Source organism: Schistocerca nitens, chromosome 2, assembly GCF_023898315.1.
Source record: "Schistocerca nitens isolate TAMUIC-IGC-003100 chromosome 2, iqSchNite1.1, whole genome shotgun sequence".
In the NCBI taxonomy this organism is placed as follows: Eukaryota; Metazoa; Arthropoda; class Insecta; order Orthoptera; family Acrididae; genus Schistocerca; species Schistocerca nitens.
The window spans coordinates 252,999,897-253,017,364 of NC_064615.1; the positions used below are offsets into that span (position 1 = coordinate 252,999,897).

Sequence of the window (17,468 nt, forward strand, 5' to 3'; positions counted from 1 at the left end):
CGGCGGCGGCGTGCGACAGCGGCGCCAGCAGCAGCCGCCCCACGTCGCCGGGCCGCGCCGCCTCCAGCCAGTGCAGCACCTTCTCCGCCTCGCGCGTGTCGTCGAACAGCCGCTTCTGCCGGCGCGCCGGCACCGGCTTGGCCGCCTCCCACGCCTCCACCCACGGGTTGCCCTTCAGCTGCATGCGCACGCTCAGGCAGCCTGGTCACAACAACAGGGTGGTGGTCTCAACGACGAGCAAATTACAAACCGTAACATGACGAAGTTGCGCTGATAACACATGGAGGATGCTCAGGAAAATAAGATAGACAGATGAAGACCATGTGGCCAAACTAACATTACAATATACACTACTGGCCATTAAAATTGCTACACCACGAAGATGACGTGCTACAGACGCGAAATTTAAGCAACTGGAAGAAGATGCTGTTATATGCAAATGATTAGCTTTCAGAGTGTGGTGTGCGTACTGTAAGACCTTCGGTACACACACCATCAGATTATTTGACTTGTCGCTCTAGCGAAGTAGGCGAGTGTCAGCAATATGTCTCGTGGTCTTATCGTGGCGTGTTTATCTTCTGCCGTTAGGTCAGACGATAGAAACGCCACTTGCACGCTTAGAGTACCAGATTGACGGTGACCAACTTTAAACAGAACTTGATTAATTTTCATACACATTTATTAAAATAATAAAGAATATAGACATTGCGTAACTTGATTCTGGATGCTGTTTACAACTGACAATCTGAAGTTCCTTTGGTCTTGGTACGTTAATCTTATTCTCACATATCTCTAGTATTTGACAAAGTCTATTCATTTATCTTCATGGCTATGTACAGGAATATGGTAATTTTATTAGGCGCAGACTGAAACTTTACTATAGACTGGTACAGACAAATGCAGACTGACTAATGGGAGGTCTGTTCACTCGTTATAATATCTCGAGCGTTCAGGTATCACTGTGCGAGTGTGATCCGCGAGGAGAAAATGTTCTACGTTAGCAGCAATCTCATTGGCTGCGTTACATATTAATACGCGGATCGACGGAAGCAGAATTTCGTCCGTCTCTAAGAAAGCTCCATCTCGTAGTGCGGAGATGGACGAGTGCTGCGCCTGCGCTGTTGTGCTTAGCGGGGCGCGCTCTATTGGGAAAGTTGTGTACGCGCTGACTACGCGGAACTATGTACACAACACAGAGCATTCACACAAGGTAGGCGCAGGTGGTGACACCTACCACGTCCTGACATGAGGAAAGTTTCCAACCGATTTCTCATACACAAACAGCACTTGACCGGCGTTGCCTGGGGAAACGTTCTTGTGATGCCTCGTGTAAGGAGGAGAAATGCGTACCATCACGTTTCCCACTTTGATAAAGGTCGGTTTGTAGTCCATCACGATTGCGGTTTATCGTATCGCGACATTGCTGCTCGCGTTGTTCAAGATCCGATGACTGTTAGCAGAATATGGAATTGGTGGGTTCAGGAGGGTAATACCGAACGCCGTGCTGGATCCCAAAGACCTCGTATCACTAGCAGTCGAGATGACAGGCTGTAACGGATCGTGCAGCCACGTCTCGATCCCTGAGTCAACAGATGCGGACGTTTGCAAGACAACAACCATCAGCACGAACAGTTCGTCGACGTTTGCAGGAGCATGGACTATCAGCTCGGAGACCATGGCTGCGGTTACCCTTGACGCTGCATCACAGACAGGAGCGCCTGCGATGGTGTACTCAACGACTAACCTGGGTGCACGAATGATAAACGTCATTTTTTCGGATGAATCCAGGTTCTGTTTACAGCATCGTGATGGTCGCATCCGCGTTTGGCTACATCACGGTGAACGCACATTGGAAGCGTGTATTCGTCATCGCCATACTGGCGTATCACCCAGCGTGATGTTATGGGGTGTCATTGGTTACACGTCTCGGTCACCTCTTGTTCGCATTGACGGCACTTTCAACAGTGGACGTTACATTTCAGATGTGTTACGATCCGTGGCTCTACCCTTCATTCGATTCCTGCGAAACCCTACATTTTAGCAGGATAATGCACGACCGCATGTTGCAGGTCCTGTACGGGCCTTTCTGGATACAGAAAATGTTCGACTGCTTCCCTGGCCAGCACATTCTCCAGATCTCTTACCATTGAAAACGTCTGGTCATTGGTGGCCGAGCAACTGGCTCGTCACAATACGCCAGTCACTACTCTTGATGAACTGTGATATCGTGTTGAAGCTTCATGGGCAGCTGTGCCTGTACACGCCATCCAAGCCCACGCGTATGAAGGCCGTTATTACGGCCAGAGGTGGTTGTTCTGGGTACTAGTTTCTCAGTATCTATGCACCCAAATTGCGTGAAAATGTAATCTGTTAGTTCTCGTATAATATATTTGTCCCATGAACACCCGTTTATCATCTGCATTTCTTCTTGATGTAGTACTTTTAATGGCCAGTAGTGTAACATAACAATTATTATCATAAATAATATTTTAACGGTTTTTTTAAGCCGCGTCATTTTGAATAAACATTCGAGTTTCCGAAGGCTGCCTCCGCCGCGGTCAGCAGGAGCGATAACAACTGACTTTAATAAGGCAGTATTGTGGGCAGATCATTCATATACACAATAAATAGAAAGGATGCAAAAATTGAGTCCTAAGGTACTCCTCCTGCGACTGGCGGATTTTACTCCTGAAAACGATAGCGGATGCAGGGATCGAAATCTCGAGTGCTTTGTCTGAACTGATGTGGCTAGAAAATCGTGAAGATTTTATTGAGGCATGCCAACACAACAGTCTACAAGGACACAATTATCATCATGTTTTTAATTAAACATGAAATCAGTGAGCCTATAATATTGGTAATAATGAACTTCAGCAAAGCATTGACAACGCCAGCTTTGACATAACGCTCACAAAAAAAAAGGAGACAGTTAAAATTTTGAGACACTGTGCTTCGAAAGCTACCTGAAAAACAGACACCAAGGTCTTCTCTGTGGGAGTAAAAAGTCGCGCCTTGGAAGCATGTTCTCTTATGAGTGCCGCAGGGGTCAATACCGTATACACTATTGCTTTCCTCGTGGCTTCTGTTCTCTTGCGCGAATATAGTTTCTATACCGACGACGTCCGCCTTTACCTCAGTGCCCCGCCCCCTCCACCCACCCACCCCACAACGAAGCTGAAAGTCTCCATGACGCCTGCAGCCTGTCACAGGTTCGGACTACACTACTGAAATGTGAGAAACTGCCTTTGCACTCTCCCTCCGTACCGACCACACTTTCCGTGGTTTCTTGATACCCCAGAATTGCTTGTGTAAATGGGTGCCTTTCACTTTCACAGTGATCTTCGTCCAAGCCAATATTTTTGTGAGAATTTTCCTAACTTCTAGATCTGCACCCAGACGATATTCCTGTGTCATGTGAAGCATTCTGACGAATGCAGAGGTTACAGTCTGAAGCCTGTCGTTGTGGACACCTGTTGTTTTAGATACAGGGTGTTTCACAAAGAATATATGTCTTTTGAACGCATATGTTAATTAACCTTTAAGACATACGAATATGAAACTTAACACACATATTTACGAACCTCTCGAGTTCAGATTACAGATGTTCAGTGTGTCCTCCATCAGCGACACAAACAATATCACTTCGATATTCAAATTCCTCCCATACTCGGGGAAGCATCTTCTTCGTCATTGATGTTATGGTGATACGGATTCATTTCTTCAACTCTTCCAGGTTCTATGGGAGTGGTGGTACATAAACCTTGTCTTCAACGAAATCCCACAGGAAAAAGTCAGAGGGTGTCAAATCTGGTGACCGTGGAGCGCAGCTGAGACATGCTAACTCGCCAGCTCCTTGACGACCAATCCAACGGTTCGGTAGAGTTTCATTCAGATCTTCACGCACTTGGCGACTCCAGTGAAGGAGGTGCCCCGTCTTGTTGAAAAATGAAGTTGTCTTCGTGCAGCCTCGGAAACAACCACTTCTGTAACATAGCGAGATACTGCTGACCGTTAACCGTGTTTCCATCACACAAGAATGGGCTGTAAACAGATGATCGGGACATCGCATAAAACACACTGACTTTGGGCGAATCTCGTACATGTTCAATGGCTGCATGTGGGTTCTGTAGGCCCCAAATTCGAACACTGTGTTTGTTTACCTGACCACTAACATGGAAAGTCGTTTCATCACTGAACACGATGCCTTGTGCGAAAGTGTTATCATTGTCAATAGCCTCAAGAATCTCGTTACAAAATGCCACACGTTTGCGTTCGTCATCAGGACGAAGAGCTTGTAACAGTTGTAACTTGTACGACTTCGTGACCAAACGACGTCTCAAAACACGCCAAATTGTTGTTGCAGGCATCTGTAACTCCCGACTGTCACGACGAGTTGATTTTGAAAGACTACGTTTGAAAGCAGTTTGAATTCGTGCAATATTGTCTTCAGGAACACGAGGGCGGCCAGGACTCTTCCCCTTCCTTTACATACATACCCTATACCCAGAAACTGTCAATACTATTTGCAAATGTTCCACCCATTCGGAGGATCAATTTGGTACCTAAACCTGAAACGTCTTGCATTGTAATCACGGAAATGCACTTCGCAAACTCGAGAACACAAAATGATTTCTGCTGCGCAGTAGCCATTTTAAACATATGACAGTTACCAAGCAAAACAGAAGACAACTAGCATCTAGCGGCTATTAATATAAACTAGACTATGTATTCGTTTCTCAAATAGCCAAGCCGAAGAGCAGCGATCGATAGTTTGGACAAAATAATATTTTGTAATAGGTATATTCTTTTTGAAACACACTGTCTTTATAAAAAAAGAAACACCTTCAACCCTCCTCAACTACTGCTCTGTACTTCTAGATGTGGCTCTGTTTTTGTAAAGGGTATGATGTTTGCCTGTACTTTAAAGAGGAAAGTATATACACTCCTGGAAATGGAAAAAAGAACACATTGACACCGGTGTGTCAGACCCACCATACTTGCTCCGGACACTGCGAGAGGCCTGTACAAGCAATGATCACACGCACGGCACAGCGGACACACCAGGAACCGCGGTGTTGGCCGTCGAATGGCGCTAGCTGCGCAGCATTTGTGCACCGCCGCCGTCAGTGTCAGCCACTTTGCCGTGGCATACGGAGCTCCATCGCAGTCTTTAACACTGGTAGCATGCCGCGACAGCGTGGACGTGAACCGTATGTGCAGTTGACGGACTTTGAGCGAGGGCGTATAGTGGGCATGCGGGAGGCCGGGTGGACGTACCGCCGAATTGCTCAACACGTGGGGCGTGAGGTCTCCACAGTACATCGATGTTGTCGCCAGTGGTCGGCGGAAGGTGCACGTGCCCGTCGACCTGGGACCGGACCGCAGCGACGCACGGATGCACGCCAAGACCGTAGGATCCTACGCAGTGCCGTAGGGGACCGCACCGCCACTTCCCAGCAAATTAGGGACACTGTTGCTCCTGGGGTATCGGCGAGGACCATTCGCAACCGTCTCCATGAAGCTGGGCTACGGTCCCGCACACCGTTAGGCCGTCTTCCGCTCACGCCCCAACATCGTGCAGCCCGCCTCCAGTGGTGTCGCGACAGGCGTGAATGGAGGGACGAATGGAGACGTGTCGTCTTCAGCGATGAGAGTCGCTTCTGCCTTGGTGCCAATGATGGTCGTATGCGTGTTTGGCGCCGTGCAGGTGAGCGCCACAATCAGGACTGCATACGACCGAGGCACACAGGGCCAACACCCGGCATCATGGTGTGGGGAGCGATCTCCTACACTGGCCGTACACCACTGGTGATCGTCGAGGGGACACTGAATAGTGCACGGTACATCCAAACCGTCATCGAACCCATCGTTCTACCATTCCTAGACCGGCAAGGGAACTTGCTGTTCCAACAGGACAATGCACGTCCGCATGTATCCCGTGCCACCCAACGTGCTCTAGAAGGTGTAAGTCAACTACCCTGGCCAGCAAGATCTCCGGATCTGTCCCCCATTGAGCATGTTTGGGACTGGATGAAGCGTCGTCTCACGCGGTCTGCACGTCCAGCACGAACGCTGGTCCAACTGAGGCGCCAGGTGGAAATGTCATGGCAAGCCGTTCCACAGGACTACATCCAGCATCTCTACGATCGTCTCCATGGGAGAATAGCAGCCTGCATTGCTGCGAAAGGTGGATATACACTGTACTAGTGCCGACATTGTGCATGCTCTGTTGCCTGTGTCTATGTGCCTGTGGTTCTGTCAGTGTGATCATGTGATGTATCTGACCCCAGGAATGTGTCAATAAAGTTTCCCCTTCCTGGGACAATGAATTCACGGTGTTCTTATTTCAATTTCCAGGAGTGTATTTTCATTCAAATTTGCAACGTACTATTGGCTGTATTAATAACTCTCAAAACAAGAGCATATTATACGAGGGTGATTGAAATGAAAACCTGAAGTACTTATAGTTATAAAAATGAGGAAATTCAGAAAAACTACAGATATCTAATTTTTTTACTTACTCGTCATAACAGTGATCTCAGAAAGGTACCAGTTAGTTGAATGTAGTCAATTACAGTCATTGGAAAAGGAATGGACAAGGTACAGGGACACAGTACTAGAAGTGGCTAAAGAATGTCTTGGAACAGTAGTGTGTAAAGGTAGGATGAAGCAAACAGCTTGGTGGAACGACACAGTCAAGGCAGCCTGTAAAAGGAAAAAGAAGGCGTATCAAAAATGGCTACATACTAGAACTCAGGTAGACAGAGAAAGTTATGTTGAAGAAAGAGACAAAGCCAAACAGAAAATTGCAGCATCCAAGAAGAAATCTTGGGAAGACTTTGGAAACAGGTTGGAGACTTTGGGTCAAGCTGCTGGAAAACCATTCTGGAGTGTAATTAGCAGTCTTCGAAAGTGAGGTAAGAAGGAAATGACAAGTATTTTGGACAGGTCAGGAAAACTGCTGGTGAATCCTGTTGATGCCTTGGGCAGACGGAGGGAATATTTTGAAGAGTTGCTCAATGTAGGTGAAAATACGATCAGTAATGTTTCAGATTCGATTTACAATGGGATAGGAATTATGATGGAAATAGTATCACATTTGAGAAAGTGGATAAAATGGTCAATAGGTTGCAGTGCAATAAAGCGGCTGGGGTGGATGAAATTAGGTCGGAACTCATCAAATAAAGTGGAATGTCAGGTCTTAAATGGCTACACAGGATAATTGAAATGACGTGGGATTTGGAACAGGTTCCATCAGACTGGACGAAAGCAGTAATCACACCAATCTTTAAACATGGAAACAGGAAAGATTGTAACAACTACAGGGGTATCTCTTTAATCAGCGTTGTGGGTAAAATCTTCTCAGGTATTGTTGAAAGGAAAGTGCAAGTATTAGTTGAGGACAAATTGGATGAAAATCAGTGTGGGATTAGGCCTCTTAGAGGTTGTCGGGACCAGATCTTTAGCTTACGGCAAATAAGAGAAGTGTTACGAGTGGAACAGGGAATTGTATCTATGCTTTATAGATCTAGAAAAGGTATATGACCGGGTTCCTAGGAGGAAGTTATTGTCTGTTCTATGAGATTATGGAATAGGAGGCAAACTTTTGCAAGCAATTACAGGTCTTTACATACGTAGATAGTCAGGCAGCAGTTAGAGTTGACGGTAAATTGAGTTCATGGTTCAGAGTAGTTTCAGGGGTAAGACAAGGCTGCAACCTGTCTCCACTGTTGTTCATATTATTTATGGATCATATGTTGAAAACAATAGACTGGCTTGGTGGCAATAAGATAGGTGAACACAAAATAAGCAGTCTCGCATATGCGGATGACTTAGTTGTGATGGCAAATTCGATTGAAAGTTTGCAAAGTAATATTTCAGAGCTACATCAGAAATGTAAGGACTATGTTAACTGGAATACTCTCTTTCAAATTCTGAAGGTGGCAGGGGTAAAATACAGGGAGCGAAAGGCTATTTACAATTTGTACAGAAACCAGATGGCAGTAATAAGAGTCGAGGGGTATGAAAGGGAAGCAGTGGTTGGGAAGGGAGTGAGACAGGGTTGCAGCCTCTCCCCGATGTTATTCAATCTGTATATTGAGCAAGCAGTGAAGGAAATAAAAGAAAAATTCGGAGTAGGAATCAAAATTCATGGAGAAAAAGTAAAAACTTTGAGGTTCGCCGATGACATTGTAATTCTGTCAGAGACAGCAAAGGACTTGGAAGAGCAGTTGAACGGAATGAACAGTGTCTTGAAGGGAGGATATAAGATGAACATCAACAAAAGCAAAACAAGGATAATGGAATGTAGTAAAATTAAATCGGGTGATGCTGCGGGAATTAGATTAGGAAATGAGACACTTAAAGTAGTAAAGGAGTTTTGCTATTTGGGGAGCAAAATAACTGATGATGGTCGAAGTAAAGAGGAAATAAAATGTAGACTGGCAATGGTAAGGAAATCGTTTCTGAAGAAGAGAAATTTGTTAACATCGCCGGCCGCGGTGGTCTAGCGGTTCTGGCGCTGCAGTCCGGAACCGCGGGACTGCAGGTTCGAATCCTGCCTCGGGCATGGGTGTGTGTGATGTCCTTAGGTTAGTTAGGTTTAAGTAGTTCTAAGTTCTAGGGGACTTATGACCTAAGATGTTGAGTCCCATAGTGCTCAGAGCCATTTGAACCATTTTTTGTTAACATTGAGTATAGATTTAAGTGTCAGAAAGTCATTTTTGAAAGTATTTGTATGGAGTGTAGCCATGTATGGAAGTGAAACATGGACGATAACTAGTTTGGACAAGAAGAGAATAGAAGCTTTCGAAATGTGGTGCTACAGAAGAATGCTGTAGATAAGGTGGGTAGATCACGTAACTAATGAGGAGGTATTGAATAGGATTGGGGAGAAGAGAAGTTTGTGGCACAACTTGACTAGAAGAAGGGATCGGTTGGTAGGACATGTTTTGAGGCATCAAAGGATCACAAATTTAGCATTGGAGGGCAGCGTGGAGGGTAAAAATCGTAGAGGGAGACCAAGAGATGAATACACTAAGCAGATTCAGAAGGATGTAGGTTGCAGTAGGTACTGGGAGATGAAGAAGCTTGCACAGGATAGAGTAGCATGGAGAGCTGCATCAAACCAGTCTCAGGACTGAAGATCACAACAACAACATGGTATGAAAATTAGCATCTCCAAAACGAGATATAAACGGATTGAGTGCCAAATAGGAGGAACAAATTTAGAACAGGTGGACGGTTTCAAGTACTTAGGACGCATATTCTCACAGGATGGCAACATAGTGAAATAACTGGAAGCAAGTGTGGCAAAGCTAATGCAGTAAGTGCTCAGCTACGATCTACTCTCTTCTGCAAGAAGGAAATCAGTACCAAGACTAAGTTATCTGTGCACCGTTCAATCTTTCGACCAACTTTGTTGTATGGGAGCGGAAGCTGGGTGGATTCAGGTTACCTTATCAATAAGGTTGAGGTTACGGATATGAAAGTAGCTAGGATGATTGAAGGTACTACTAGATGGGAACAATGGCAGGAGGGTGTCCACAATGAGGACATCAAAGAAAAACTGGGAATGAACTCTACAGATGTAGCAGTCAGGGGAACAGGCTTAGATGGTGGGGTCATGTTACACGCACGGGAGAAGCAAGGTTACCCAAGCGACTCATGGGTTCAGCAGTAGAGGGTAGGAGCAGTTGGGGCAGACCAAGGAGAAGGTACCTGGATTCGGTTAAGAATGATTTTGAAGTAATAGGCTTAACATCAGAAGAGGCACCAATGTTAGCACTGAATAGGGGATCATGGAGGAATTTTATAAGGGGACTATACTCCAGACTGAACGCTGAAAGGCATAATCAGTCGTAAATGATGATGATGATGATGATGATGATGACTCGTCATGTGTGATAAACGCATTCCACTGCTTCGAAAGTGCATGAAACCTCCTCTTTTCGGTTTTGAATCTCTTGTACCGCGGTTTCCACCTCTTTTACTTGTGAAATGCTTGCCTTCCAGCGCTTCTTCCAGTCGTCCAAATAAATGAAAGTCGCTGGAGACCGGGGCTAGGTCTGGTGAGTAAGGCAGGTATTCGAGACAACAGAATTTCAAATCCTGCAATGTTGGTACGATTGAGGGGGCAGTATGGGCACGAGCACTGTCTTCTTGCAACAAAACAAGACCATTCCAAAGTCCACGTCGCTTACTCCCCAGTGTAGGGCGAGGATGATTTCGTAGCAGATCGATCATGGATTACTGGTCACTGTCAATGATCTGCTAAGTGTTGCCTAGTGTAACAGTGGTCTATGCAGACAGTACAATGTGTTCCTCAATAATTTCTCATGCTCTTTGAAACCTGCTTTCCATTAGATCGTTTAAAACAGGGTGCTAGCACTAACAGGCAAGCTGGGTGACTGATTAATGGGATGAGGAGACGGCTACGCAAACATTTACGAAACGTTCTCACACTCGCACATACACTCCTGGAAATTGAAATAAGAACACCGTGAATTCATTGTCCCAGGAAAGAGAAACTTTATTGACACATTCCTGGGGTCAGATACATCACATGATCACACTGACAGAACCACAGGCACATAGACACAGGCAACAGAGCATGCACAATGTCGGCACTAGTGCAGTGTATATCCACCTTTCGCAGCAATGCAGGCTGCTATTCTCCCATGGAGACGATCGTAGAGATGCTGGATGTAGTCCTGTGGAACGGCTTGCCGTGCCATTTCCACCTGGCGCCTCAGTTGGACCAGCGTTCGTGCTGGACGTGCAGACCGCGTGAGACGACGCTTCATCCAGTCCCAAACATGCTCAATGGGGGACAGATCCGGAGATCTTGCTGGCCAGGGTAGTTGACTTACACCTTCTAGAGCACGTTGGGTGGCACGGGATACATGCGGACGTGCATTGTCCTGTTGGAACAGCAGGTTCCCTTGCCGGTCTAGGAATGGTAGAACGATGGGTTCGATGACGGTTTGGATGTACCGTGCACTATTCAGTGTCCCCTCGACGATCACCAGTGGTGTACGGCCAGTGTAGGGGATCGCTCCCCACACCATGATGCCGGGTGTTGGCCCTGTGTGCCTCGGTCGTATGCAGTCCTGATTGTGGCGCTCACCTGCACGGCGCCAAACACGCATACGACCATCATTGGCACCAAGGCAGAAGCGACTCTCATCGCTGAAGACGACACGTCTCCATTCGTCCCTCCATTCACGCCTGTCGCGACACCACTGGAGGCGGGCTGCACGATGTTGGGGCGTGAGCGGAAGACGGCCTAACGGTGTGCGGGACCGTAGCCCAGCTTCATGGAGACGGTTGCGAATGGTCCTCGCCGATACCCCAGGAGCAACAGTGTCCCTAATTTGCTGGGAAGTGGCGGTGCGGTCCCCTACGGCACTGCGTAGGATCCTACGGTCTTGGCGTGCATCCGTGCGTCGCTGCGGTCCGGTCCCAGGTCGACGGGCACGTGCACCTTCCGCCGACCACTGGCGACAACATCGATGTACTGTGGGGACCTCACGCCCCACGTGTTGAGCAATTCGGCGGTACGTCCACCCGGCCTCCCGCAAGCCCACTACACGCCCTCGCTCAAAGTCCGTCAACTGCACATACGGTTCACGTCCACGCTGTCGCGGCATGCTACCAGTGTTAAAGACTGCGATGGAGCTCCGTATGCCACGGCAAAGTGGCTGACACTGACGGCGGCGGTGCACAAATGCTGCGCAGCTAGCGCCATTCGACGGCCAACACCGCGGTTCCTGGTGTGTCCGCTGTGCCGTGCGTGTGATCATTGCTTGTACAGGCCTCTCGCAGTGTCCGGAGCAAGTATGGTGGGTCTGACACACCGGTGTCAATGTGTTCTTTTTTCCATTTCCAGGAGTGTAGAACTGACTCTGGACGCAGACAGATGGGGTACACAGATTTTGTACTGTGTGTGTGGGGGGGGGAGGGGGGGGAGGGGGGGAGTTGAATATGAGACTAATAACCTTAAAGGGGAGGGAAAGGAAAGGAACTAATTCTATCAGCTGCATCTGGAGGAGTTTATGCGGAATCAGCGGCGACTAGTGAAAATGTGTGCCGGACTGAGACTCGAAACTGCGCAACCCGGAGAGATCGTTTGTCGCATTCGTAGAACTACTGTTAATGTTTAAGAACGTCATTTGGAGGGAAAAATGCATGTGGTATACAAATAGAATAGCTAATTCTAGGGATAAAATTAAATCATCATGATCAGTCGTGAAAGAAGTGTCTGGCCAGCAGCACAAGGTCTAAGCCATGAAGTCAATATGTAGTACAATTTTTTTGTTACTGATTAGTCAGTAATTTAACAGTCACTATCTGCATATAACAGGTTAATTAAATAAAAACACACTTTCTACAAGAATTCAATAATCCTCTTAGCAAATGGCTTTCCAGGACTGCTATGTGAAGTACACGTCGGTGATACTGACACAAGGAAGTCTGAAACGACAATTAAAGCGCTGAAGACCAAGAATCCTCATGGATATGATGGGGTATCTAGCAAGCTTCTAAAGCACTTCCATGTAACGCTCTAAAATTACCGCTTTTGCATCTAGAAAGGGAGTGAGCACGGCTTTTCCTGCCGGTTGTTGAGGCAGATTTTTTAGTTTTGACAGAGAGCTATGTCGCCATTACTTGCTAGAGCTTTTCATTATAGGTTAGTCACAGTACGCCCAGGTTTCAACTTTCGCAACAATTCTGTCCATAAATCCATTATCTTCGACTTGGAAATGGCACAAAAGATCCTCACAATCATCGACCTGACGATGTCTGAATTCAGAAGTCACCTGGCGTGGCAACCATCTTCCACACACATTACTGACTCTCAGCCATCATGGAGAATATTGTCTTCTGAACCAAGACTAACAGCTACAACTGTGGCTATTTCGTCTACATTAATACGCCTGTTCTCCTTTCCAGCCTCTTTCAATGCGGCAGCATTTTTGTTCGTCATCGCGAGGTGCCCGTGCGCGGAGCGTCTTCCACAAAAGTTAAGATTCTTTTTTATACTTTCTGTACCAAGCAAACACTTGCTTGCAAGGACAAACACTAAACTGTGCTTTCATCTAGCAATGCAGTTACACAGGTTTAACAGGTTCACTGCTCACAAATCGTATCAGAGATTGCTGCTGCAACACTGTGTAGGTCCACAGCGACGAAGACATTTTCATTGGCAACAGTTCCTATTCTTTCAGCGCCGCATGAACAGGCTACCAACTACTGGTCAGTTCTGGAAACAGAAAGGCAACTTCTGCCAGCTTTTAGGAATTTAGTTTCACTTTTAAGAATTTCATTTGAATCAACCTCGCACATTTTATTTTATTTTATTTTAGAAACAATGTTTGTATATTTTAATAATGCTCACGGCTGAATGGCAGCAGTGCACCGCGCCAGATCACTTTTGTCCTGACAGGCGAGACAATGAAATAAGAATAAAGAAAACAGTAAAAGATCCGGCAGTAGGTTAGCTGCTGACGATGAGGATGGTGAATATCTTTGAAAGCGCGAATTTTATCTCACAAATAATGCGCCTTGAACAACGAGAAAATTTTATACTGCATCTCAACTACATGTGGAAACCTTAACCTTCCTCTACGTTGTAATGCTTACAGTCAAAGTTATAGCAGCCGCGCGGTTTGAGGCGCCAGGTTACCGATTGCGCGGCCGCTCCCGCCAGAGGTTCGAGTCCTCCCTGGGGCGTGTGTGTGTGTGTGTGTGTGTGTGTGTGTGTGTGTGTGTGTGTGTGTGTGTGTGTTTTGTTCTTAGCATAAGTTAGTTTAAGTAGTGAGTAAGGCTAGGGACCGATGACCTAAGCAGTTTGGTCCCCTAGGAATTCACACACATTTGAACATTTGAATTAAAGATATAGCAGTGTGTTCTGCACAGCAAACGCGATTATTCGCAGAACAAAACGCGGTTTCTGAAGCAGCTTACCTTTCTTCTGACCAAATTCATCCACACCGTCCTCTTCCTTCCAGTCTGGAGGCGAGTACCAGCGGATGAAGTCCTCCAGGACCGCTCCAGGATTGGCTGCCTGAAGCAATGCAAAAACAGACAGTCAGTGGAATTATGTACTATACGGCTCTGAGCACTATGGGACTTAACTTCTGAGGTCATCAGGCCCCTACAACTTAGAACTACTTAAACCTAACTAACATAAGGACATCACAAACATCCATGCCCGAGGCAGGATTCGAACCTGCGACCGTAGCGGTCGCGCGGTTCCAGACTGTAGCGCCTAGAACCGCTCGGCCACTCCGGACGGCCTATGTACTATATCATCAAGGAAATGGGACCTGTATAGGCTGAAAGAACCAGACATTGTTGAGAATTTCGAGGGAGCATTAACCTACGAATGACTTGAATAGGAGAAAGGTGTACAGTGGAAGACGAATGGTTAGGTTTGAGATATGAAATAGTAAAAGCAGCACAGGATCGAGTAGGTAAGAAGACGAGAGCTACTTGAAATCCTTGGCCTAAACAGGAGATATTGAATTGAACTGATGACAGGAGAAAATATAAAAATGAGGCAAATAAAGGAGGCGAAATGGAATAAAAACGTGATCAATGAGAATGACGGGAGTGCAAAGTGGCTTAGCAGGAATGGCCAGAAAACAAATGTAAGGATTTAGAAGCATATATCATTAGGGGAAAGATAAATACCGTCTACAGGAAAAGTAACAAGGCCTTTGGAGGAAAGAGAAGCAGCTGTGGTTCAAATGGCTCTGAGCACTTTGGGACTTAACATCGGAGGTCATCAGTGCCCTAGAACTTAAAACTACTTAAACCGAACTAACCTAAGGACATCACACACAACCATGCCCGAGGCAGGATTCAAACCTGCGACCGTAGCGGTCGCGCGGTTCCAGACTGTAGCGCCTAGAACCGCTCGGCCACAGCGGCCGGCGAAGCAGCTGTGTCAGTGTCAATAGCTCAGATGGTAAACCAGTCCTAAGCAAAGAAAGGAAGGCTGAAAGGTGGAAGGAGTATATAGAGGGTCTATACAAGGGAGATGAACTTGAAGGCAATATTGTGGAAATGGAAGAGAACGTAGACGAAGATGAGATGGGAGATATGATACTACGAGAAGAATATGACAGAACACTCAAAGATCTATGTCGAAACAAGGCGCCGGCAGTAATGACATTCAGTCAGAACTACTGATAGCCTTGGGAGAACCAGCCTTGACAAAATTTTTCCACCTGGTATGTAAGATGTATGAGACGGGCGAAATACCCTCAGACTTCAAGAAGAATATAATAATTCCAATTCTGAAAAAAGCTGGTGCTGTCATGTGTATTACCGAAATATCGGTTAAATAGGTCATGGCTACAAAATGCTGACACGAATTATTTACAGCAGAATGGGAAAATTGGTAGAAGCCGACGTCGGGGAAGATCGGTTTGGATTCCGGAGGTATGTAGGAACACGCTAAGCAATACTGACCCGACGACTTATCTTAGAAGATAGGGTAAGGTAACGCAAAGCTACATTTATAGCATTTGTAGATTTAGAGAAAGCTTTTGACAATGTTGACTGGAATACTCGCTTTGAAATTCCCAAGGTAGCAGGAGTAAAACAAAGGGAGCGATAGGTTACTTACAACTTGGGCAGAAACCACACTGCAGTTAGTCTAGGAACAAGAGAGGGAAGCAGTGGTTGAGAAGAGAGTGAAATAGGGTTGCAGTCATAGATGGGCAAGCAGTAAAGGAAACCAAGAAAATTTTGGAGCAGAAATTAAAGTTCAAGGAGAAGAAATAAAAGCTTTCAGGTTTGCCGGGACAGCAAAGGACTAGAAAGATTAGTTGAACGGAATGTACAACGTCTTGAAAGGAGGACATAAGATAAACATCAACAAAAGCAAAACAAGGATAATGGAGTGTAGTCGAATGAAATCAGGTGATGCTGAGAGAATTAGATTAAAAATCGAGGGACCTGAAGTAGTTGATGTGTTTTGTTATTTGGGCAGCAAAGTAACTGATGATCGCCAAAGTAGAGAGGATATAAAAAGTGGAACTGGCAATGGCAAGAAAAGCGCTTCTGAAGAAGAGGAATTCGTTAACACTGGGTGTAGATTTAAGTGTTACATCTGTATGACGTTTTTGAAAGTATTTGTATGGTCTGTACCATGTATGGCAGTGAAATGTAGATGATAAACTGTTAAGAGAACGGAAGCTTTTGAAATGAGGTGCTACAGTAGAATGCTGAAGATTAGATGGTTAGATCACGTAACTAATGAGGAGGTACTGAGCAGAATTGGGGTGAAAACTAATTTACGCTATAGCTTCAGTAGGAGGAGGATCGGTTCATAGGACACACTTTGAGACATCAAGGGATGACCAATTTACAACTGGAAGGAAATGTAACGGTATAAACTGAAGAGGAAGACCAGGAGATTCAGAAGAATGTCAGTTCCGGCAGTTAGTCGGAAATGAAGAGGCTTGCACAGCACACATTAATGTGGAGAGCTACATCGAACTAGTCTTATGGTTGACTGGCACCTAACTCATTTGCCCAAAAGTTTCTTAATTCGATTTTCAATCTTCACCATATTCCTTTTTTTTTAAAGCTATACACCTTCACGCGTTTAAGCCGTCATCAGAAATGCATTAAAAGGGTTTCGATAGATTGTACATCGTAAGGTTCCCATAGACTGGCGCCCACATGGAACGTCCCTTTTTCCCATCTGTAACGGTCATGCTGTATTTTGACATACTCTTCGTTTTCTCAAAGCTATCAAATATTGTCCAACACTGTTGAAGGGTACAAACATGGGCACCTTCCAGTCTTGTACGCAGTAGAGAAAGACACAGTGGTGCTTTCGTCACCTAGATCAGATAAGAAGTCTTTCATTGGTGGAAAACCAGAGAGGTAAGACCAAACAGAGACCTCTTTTTGTAACTCCTATGCTGCAACGATTAGATAGGTACTAGTTTCATAAGTACATATGGCTGCCGCCTGCTGTATCACATAAAGAAAGGCACCAAGCAACCTTGTAAAATGAGGCCTGTCGCTTCAGAGACTTGCTGGAAGGACATTTAAGCACATACACATAAGCTACCATCTTTGTTCCGAATATATCATTCATAAAAGACCTTTGAATATTTTAATTACTACATCCCTAAGTCACTGTAAACTTCCCCACCCGTACCATAACGGCAGCCACAACAGAGGGCACCTGTGCAGAGGACAGACAAACCTGTGGCTCCTCAGAAGGTGCAGCAGCCTTTTCAGCAGTTGCCTGGGCAACATTCCGGAGTATTGAGTGATCAACCAAAAGGGCCTCGCTGTGCTGATACTAGGAATGGATAAAGCATGTGAAACTACATCCCTTACTTTTCCCAAGCACATGCAGCTCTTCTGTATGGTTAAATGATGATGGTATCTTCTTGGGTAAAATATTCTGGAGGTAAAACAGTTATCCATTCGGATCC

At 45.9% G+C, this 17,468-nt stretch overlaps 1 protein-coding gene across 1 annotated transcript in view; it reads right to left on the bottom strand.

The window, feature by feature from the left end:
• Positions 1-13: 13 nt before the first annotated feature.
• Positions 14-17,468, bottom strand: part of LOC126234959 (rab3 GTPase-activating protein catalytic subunit) — a gene marked incomplete at its 3' end in the record, with an annotated part of 492,900 nt that continues 475,445 nt past the window's right edge. Inside the window, exons 11-12 of the mRNA XM_049943698.1 lie at positions 13,969-14,068; positions 14-201 (exon numbers count right to left, since the gene is read on the bottom strand). Of these exons, the coding sequence (XP_049799655.1) occupies positions 14-201; positions 13,969-14,068 (288 nt within the window). The remainder of the gene's footprint in view (positions 202-13,968; positions 14,069-17,468) is intronic.